Here is an 8,023-nt window from a genome sequence, read left to right on the forward strand (position 1 = left end):
AAAAATGTCTTTAACTGCAGCGATTCTTTCCTAAGTACATTCAATTATTGTCACCTTTGCATTCAGGTTAATGCTGTAGATGAGGAAAAGCCAGAGGTTCTACTCCTGAGAAGCACTAGGGAGATGAGAGTCCCACGTGAAATACCCTGAGAGGGGCACCTGAGGGGTTCAGTCAATTAAGTGTCCATCTTCGGCTCAGGTGATGATTGCACAGTTCATGAGTATGAGCCCTGCATGGGCTCTGTGCTGAGGGCTTGGAGCCTGGAGCTTGCTTCAGATTCTGTGTCTCCCTCTCTCCCTGCCCCTCCCCAACTCATGCTCTGTCTCTGTCTCTGTCTCTCTCAAAAATAAAATAAACATTTAAAAATATTGAAATACCTTGACAGCAGTGATGCCCATTTGTCTCCCATGGCAGAATGCAGGTAGAAAGTCCTTGATAGATATTACACATGGTGGTTCACACAATAGGAGAATGACATGTGCGACACATTCACTTCTCTCCAGCTTTAAGAGTTTATATCTATTTATCCATTCATTAACATTCATTGATTGTTTTACTTCAGGGTAGATTTTATACCATAATACTACAATGAGAATCTAAGAGCACCTGGCTGGCTCAGTCGGTTGAGTGACTGACTTTTGATTTCAGCTCAGGTCATGATCACACCATTGGTGGGCTGGGGACCTATATCGGGCTCTACGCTGACAGCTTGGAGCCTGCTTGGGATTCTCTCTCTCCCTCTCTTTCTGCCCCTCCCCTGCTTGTGCTCACTCTCCCTTTCCTCCGTTTCAAAGTAAATAAATAAACAAAACAACAACAAAAGAGTACACTGAGAATTTAGAGATAAGTAAAACAAAGTCCCTTTGGAGACTGGCTTCACTCACTCAGCATAAAAACTTTGAGAATCATCCATGTGGTGTGTGTCCACAGCTTGTCTTCTTTAATTGCTGACTAGGATTCCATCTTATGGATGCACCACAGTTTATCACTTCTTTTTTATTTAGTCTTATGCCCATAATTGATTGCTCTTATCTCATTGCATTGGCTAAGACGTCTATCACGATGTTGAATAGTAAACGATGGACATGGCTTGCTTTGTTCCTAAATATATCTTCAGTGATTCCCAGTTAAGTAAGTGAGATATTGGATTACAGTAGTATACAATTTGTATTTGTGTGTGTATAAATATTTTAAACAAGTATTCTCCACTTTTTATAAAAGTTTTTAAAATTTATTTTGAGAAAGAGAGGGAGGGAGAGCGAGCATGTGTGAGCAGGGGAGTGGCAGAGAGAGGAAGAGAGAATCCCACGCAGGCTCCACACTGTCCCAAAGAGTCAGATGCGCTGCTCAATCCCAAGAACTGTGAGATCATGACCTGAGCCGAAATTGAGTCAGACGTTTAGACCAACTGACCCACCCAGGTGCCCCTGTCTACTCTTTTCTTGAGTGAATAGCTATTATATTATTTATCATGAATAGCTGTTAAATTTTGTCAAAGGCTTTCACAAGTCATCTATGGAAATAACCTTATGATTATTTTTCCTTAAGTCTATTGATAAGGTGAATTATGTTTAAGAATGTGGTGTTGGAGTCTATTTGCTAGTATTTTATTTGGTATTTTTGTTTTGATACTCATGAGAGATATTGGTTTATAGTTTCATCTTTTTGTATGGTCTTTATCAAGCTTAGGTATCATTGCTATACTTCTTTTGAAAAAGCAGTTAGGGAAATTTCCCTTCATTTCCAATGTTCTGCAACAATTTAAAGAGCACTGGGACTATCTGAATGTTGAAGGTTCAGAAGAACTCCCATGCAAAACCATCTGGCCTTGGTACTTACTTTGTGGTGTGGTCCCTGAATGGCTTTCTCAATCTCTTCCATGTAAATTGGTCTATTTCACCTTCATCTGTCTAGTGGAAATAGTTTTGCTAATCTGTATTTCCCCAGGAAAGTTATCCATTTCATCCAGATCTTCACATTTATTTGCAAAGAAGTCTTAAATTTTAAAAATGTCTTCTGATTTAGTTGTCACAACCTCTTATCATATTGAAAATTTTATTTGTGTCCTTTTCCCCTTTTCTTATCCAAAAAGATGAGTAGTTTATTTTTTTTCAACAAACCAGAGTTTTAATTTATTAATTAGGCCCTGTATGTTTTATTCCCCACCCCATTAATTTTTGTTTTTATCTTTATTATTTCCATACTTTCCTTTAGTTTACTTCCTTTTCATGGGTATTTTTTGGTGTGGGAATTGAATTTATTAATTTTCATTCTTCTATTCTTATTGGAGAAGTTTTGGGCGTGCTTCATTTTCCTTCCCTCATTTCTTTGTTTTTCAAAAATATTTATTTATTTTAAAGTGTACTTATTTATATTGAGAAAGTAGAGAGAGTATGAGTGGGGGAGGGGCAGAGAGAGAGTGAGACTCAGAATCTGAACAGGCTCCAGGCTCTGAGCTGTCAGCACAGAGCCCAACGTGGGGCTTGAATCTATGAAGCGTGAGATCATGACCTGAGCTGAAGTCAGACACTTAATCCACTGAGCCACCCAGGTGCCCCAAGCAATGTCAAGATTTAAACACTTTACAGAATCTCAAACATTTACTGATGTCAGGCACTGCATTTTACAGGGGAAGCACTTGGACTCACCCCATATATGGCAGTGAGTAAATAATTGCTGACCTGTAACTATGCTCTACGAGTTATGCATTCCAGCCCAGTGATCTTTCCCAAAATTGTCATCAATATTCCAGCTATAAAGAACAGCAATCTACAGAACAAACTGCACATTCTAACGAGAAAGCAGTAAAACAAGTTGCACACTCTGTACAATGGACACAATAACAGAACTGGGAATTTGGCGAACAAATGAATACAAAATAAAATAAAGACGAATGTTTTGATTAGGCCTTGTTTCAGGCCATTTGATTCAGCTGAGTAACGTCTCTGAATTTGCATGTACTTCACAAGATCTCTTTTGAAATCCTTGAACCTTTCCTCTGACCACACAGGTCCACATTCTGATGCTGTTACTAGGCTGTAGAGCCCATTGGTATAGTGGTCACCCCTTTTCTCCAACACCAGGTCCTCAATCACATCCATTAGCTCCCTCACTTGGCCATCCCGCTCACTCCCTGTAGCACAGTTGTTAAAGGCACACACTCTGCCCCCACATGCTGCCACCACCTTGCACAGGGCTTTGTTATCTGTGTCGCGGATGTAATCCGTCACGGATTCTCCCTCCAGGTCTTCCTTGTGGGTGAAGAGGACAATTGTGTGTCTCATGGCATCTTCCCCAAAGATCTCCTTCACCCTCTGCACAGCCTGCTGGTCCTGGTCGGTGAATCGGCCCAGCTGGGCCACCAGGAGCAGCACATGGGGTCCTGGTGCAGAGAGTAAGTAGCATCTCCACACCTCTTTGTACAAGGAATCAGAGTGGTCCTTCCCAGAAAACATATCTGGTGTGTCAATAATGACCATCTCCCTCCCTCCCCAGCTTCCCTCATGTTTACTGCAAGTCTTAGTGATGGACTGGGCACTCAGCCGCGATTCAAATGCTTGCATCCTGAGGATGCTGTTCCCTGTAGCACTTTTGCCGGTTCCTGTTTTGCCCACCAGCATGATTCTCAGCTCTGATCCTCTGGCATGTTGGTTCTTCATACATGGTTCTGTAGAGCAAGTTTACAGTGTCATGAATATACTGCTTACACCAATGGAATATTTTTAACAATGGGAGATATTCCCACCTTATGGGCAAAGAGAATCTTCCAATACACTGTATTGATAAAACAGAAGCTAACTCCATTATCAAATAAAACAATGATTTTTAAAACATCTCAGTTTCTCTAGGAATGCCACGTTGGATCTTAGAAAAACATACTCAGGGGACAAGACGGATTTAGAAACATATGGGGCACCTGGATGGCTCAGTTGGTTAAGTGTCCGACTTCAGCTCAAGTCATGATCTTGTGGTCTGTGAGTTCAAGCCCCGCATTGGACTTTGTGCTGACAACTCAGAGCCTGGAGCCTGCTTCGGATTCTGTGTCTCCTTCAGTCTCTGCCCCCGCCCACCCCCACCCCTGCTCACGCTCTGTCTTTCTCTCAAAAATGAATAAATGTTAAAAAAAAGAAAAGAAACATATCTTGTCATGCAAGGCTTGCCCAAATCACCCCGTGCTGGCTGTCTAAAGTACACATTTTCTGAAGATCAGAGATGTGTAGTCAAGACTGTGAGTTCCATCTCACCGTCGGTTAAGTAACCTGACTCCGTTCCAAGGTCAGAGATGGTTCCTCTGACTTCTCTGGGCTGGGGTGTGTTCTTGACCACTAGTGAAATGGCTGGACCAGGGAAATACTGAAATGAGCAGCATAAAATTTTTCTCTCTAATGAAGAAGCATCTGATAGCTTATGCTTTGCTTAGAGAGGGTAGAATGATTTTTATATAAAATAGGCAGAAAATATGGTAAAATAATCACACACACACAAGAATTCACATTCTTACCAGAATGACTGCATTCCTGTTGGTCCATTGCTATTCCTGAGGGACAGAGAGGCCAGAAACCAATAATATATATATTATATATAAATATTATTATAAATATATATTATATATGTTTATAAATATTATATATACAATGTATATGTGTATAATATATGTTATATTATACATTTATATTTATACATTTATATACTTACATTTATATTTATGTTTTTAGTTTATTAGTTCTGCATCATGAAAGACTCTTGTATTCTGAGAGCACTGTTATACCCATGGCTCGTTTGTTTACTCATAGCTGATGAGGGAGATAATTAATCTGTCTTACAGAGAAATAGAGTCCCTTGCCCAAAGTCACCCAGTGAGTTGAAAAGTGGGTTTAGTTTGTAAGCCCTACCTGCTCCTGGTCTCCACACCTACCTCTTCTCTACTTCCTCCATCGTCCCAAGACCTCCTGCTCCTCCTGCTCTCTTTGGCCTCACCCTTTCCCTCTCTCACCTTCCTCTCTAAATCTGCCTTCCCCAGATGTGAGGTTCAGTCTTTTCTTTCCTTCTCTCCTTTCCCCACCTTGCTCCCTTCTTCCCTACCTCTCCTCTCTCTCCAACCCCACCACTCTGCCTTGCAGTCCTTGCAAGAGACTCCATGAATCAAGTATACTATCTTTGAATCCAGAAATACATTTCATTCAATCCATCAATTACTTGCATTTTCTTCTTTCCTCAACAGCATGAAGAAGCCCTGGGGTCTATCCCTTTTCCTATACATCGCTTTGTTTCATCAGATAGTTTTTCTCTTTTGCTTAAAGAGCTCTTTTTCTCACAGCATATACCAAAGTGACAAGGCACAGAAAACTCATGAGCACATGGGAATGTCCAAATTCTTTTCACTGACTTTATGTTAAGGAAGCTCTGTTTGCCAGTAACATGTAAACTAAACTATACGATGTTTACAGTTCCTGTAAACTGACTATACTTCAGGCAAAGCAGTCACTCTAAATTGTTTCCCTTAAAATCAGGAAAATTGTTCTTAAAACTTTTTTTTCTTCAAGCATAGCCTGGGAAGTAGAAATCAACACTGAGGAGCTTTTCGTGAAAGTGAGCTTATCTGATTTACTGTCAAAAAACCCACAACCAAACAACAAACAACAAAAACAAAAAAACAAAAACCCAGATGACTCCTTGTTAAAACCTGTGACTTGCCAGCTCAGCTCAAAGAGAAAGAAAATAAAACAAAAGCGCAGTCTATCTTCTTCCTCTTCTCAATCTCCACAGAGACTCCCTGCTGCAAAAGAGCCCCACCATGTGCCTGTGTCTGACATTCTCATTTATGCCGCATGCACACAATAAACAGTTAAAATAGGAAATTTTAATCAGTAGTTACTTGCTATCAGGTGGACCGTGTTTTCTTGCCAGTAGTGGAACACCAGTGTTCGAATAATTTCAGCTGGACAGGAAAGAAAGGCAGGACTGCCTGCGGCAGATTTGATCCCTTCTCTGCAGGGCTGTGTCCTCACTGTTTCAAGTTTGCCCAAGTGCAAAGCCCCGCCCCTTGCGGAAGTTAAGCCTCTTTCTCACTGGTGGCAGCCACTGTTCTAAAGGCAAGTGTGGACTGGGGAGGACAAGAGCATGGAAGGGGCACCTCTAATGGGGTGCTGTGCAGAGACAGAAGTTTGCAGGAAGAGGAACCTGAGAGAAGCCCACTTCCTGAGTCAGACTGGAAATTAACAGTCATTAACTCTTAAAGCATTTTGAAATAACTCACTCATGGCTTTCCTGGCACCCTGGCTTTTCTTTCCTGTCCAGCTCTGTAATTTCAGGGGACGCACTTCTGGGGATCAAAGATCTAGTCGTGTCTACAGTAATAATTCGAGTGTGGACATTCAGGAAGAACAAACCAAAGAGTTAACGTTGAAATCGTTCAAATGCTCTTCTTATTTATGTGGCAGCCATCACAGCAGGGGAGAGAGAATATGGAGTTTACATTGCCTTCATCTCAGATTTGCAGTAACCTCATGTGGCTTTCTCTCCCAACCCACTGATGAGGAATAGTCCCACAACCCTGGCCTCACTACAGCAAGGCTGGGAAATACAGTGGAGCCATGGGATTTGGGTGAACATCACTACCTTGCTACACACGCTATTATTATTTTGCTTTGTATTCTTCCAGATTCGTTTCTACGCAGTTCCTTAAGTGTGCTAAAGAACAATACAATGTGGGTAACTCCTGCTTAATATCAGTAATCTATTTCTAAAAATAAGATATTCTGTGTCAAAACAGTAACAGAGACCTATTTCCTATTGTTTTATATGTAAAACAAATATAATGTAAATATAATACATCAAGCCAAAGCCTATCAATTTTCTAAATCATATATAAAATTCAGTAAAGCACTTATATATAATTAAAAAAAAAATAATAAACACTTAGGGGCACCTGGGTGACCCAGTCAGTTAAGCATCCAGTTCCTGGTTTTGGCTCAGGTCATGATCTCACGGGGAAATGGGGAGATACTGGTCAAAGGTAAAAGGCTTCAGTTATAAGATGACTAAGTCCCGGGGATCTAAAGTACAGCATGATGACTATAGTTATAATTCTGGATTGTACCCTTGAAAGTTGTTGAGACAGCAGATCTGAAGCAACCTCAGCACACTCATAAAGAAGTGCAGTGAGAGTGCGTGAGGTGAACTAGCAAAGGCGGGGGTGGGGAGTGTGGAACAATCCATACCTGACGTTTGTTGCTGACTTCCAAAGTTTCATGGAAGTGATGAGTGCAAAGCAAAACAAAGGAAGGACACAATACAACAAACATACAAACAAACAAACAAACAAGAACTCCCAATTTGGATCTTTTAAAAGAGGTTAGATTTAGAGGCTTGTCCATTGAAAAGTGTGAAGAATTGTTAGCTTAACATAGCACAGGATTTGCTGCCAAGGAACTGGTTTGAACTGATGCCCAAAGTTTTAAGAAGGGTCAGTCTCATAGTATAAAAATTAATGACTAGGGGCACCTGGGTGCCTCAGTTGGTTAAGCATCCCACTTCAGCACAGGTCATGATATTGTGGTCCATGGGTTTGAGCCCCGTGTCATGCTCTGTGCTGACAGCTCAGAGTCTGGAGCCTGCTTCAGATTCTGTGACCCTCTCTCTCTCCCCCTTCCCCTCAAAAATAAATATTCAAAAAAAATTTTTTTAAATTAATGACTAAACTTTTAAATTAAAAAATTTTAGGGGCACCTGGGTGGCTCAGTTGGTTGAGTGTCTGACTCTTGATTTCAGCTCAGGTCATGATCCCAGCATCATGTGATCAAGCCCCACATTAGGCTCTGTGCTGTGTGTGGAGGCTGCTTGGGATTCTCTCTCTCTGTCTCTTTCTCTGTCTCTCTCTCTCTCTCCCTCTGCCCCTGTCCCCTGCTCTCTCTCCCTAAACATTTTTTAATGTTTTATTTTATATTTTGAGAGAAAGAGAGAGAGAGACAGAGACAGAGCATGAGCAGGGGAGGGGCAGAGAGATGGAGACAGAATCCGAGG

General features: G+C 41.2%; 1 protein-coding gene across 1 annotated transcript; it reads right to left on the reverse strand.

Annotated features, from left to right (window-relative positions):
- Positions 1-2,101: 2,101 nt before the first annotated feature.
- Positions 2,102-6,046, reverse strand: GIMAP2 (GTPase, IMAP family member 2). Its single transcript, XM_015072329.3, has 3 exons — positions 5,877-6,046; positions 4,503-4,538; positions 2,102-3,668 (listed from the first exon to the last, which is right to left on the reverse strand). Exons 2-3 carry the CDS (start codon positions 4,528-4,530, stop codon positions 2,689-2,691), a joined length of 1,008 nt encoding a protein of 335 aa, XP_014927815.1. The 5' UTR covers positions 4,531-4,538; positions 5,877-6,046; the 3' UTR covers positions 2,102-2,688.
- Positions 6,047-8,023: the final 1,977 nt, after the last annotated feature.

This window comes from Acinonyx jubatus, chromosome A2, assembly GCF_027475565.1.
Source record: "Acinonyx jubatus isolate Ajub_Pintada_27869175 chromosome A2, VMU_Ajub_asm_v1.0, whole genome shotgun sequence".
Lineage (NCBI taxonomy): Eukaryota > Metazoa > Chordata > Mammalia > Carnivora > Felidae > Acinonyx > Acinonyx jubatus.

Excerpts from the sequence above, each read along its gene's own strand:
- GIMAP2 (XM_015072329.3), bottom strand. The coding sequence starts at position 4,530 with ATGGACCAACAGGAATGCAGTCATTCTG. Across the intron at positions 3,669-4,502 it reads ACAGGAATGCAGTCATTCTG|AACCATGTATGAAGAACCAA; the intron begins GTAAGAATGTGA and ends CTTGCTCTACAG.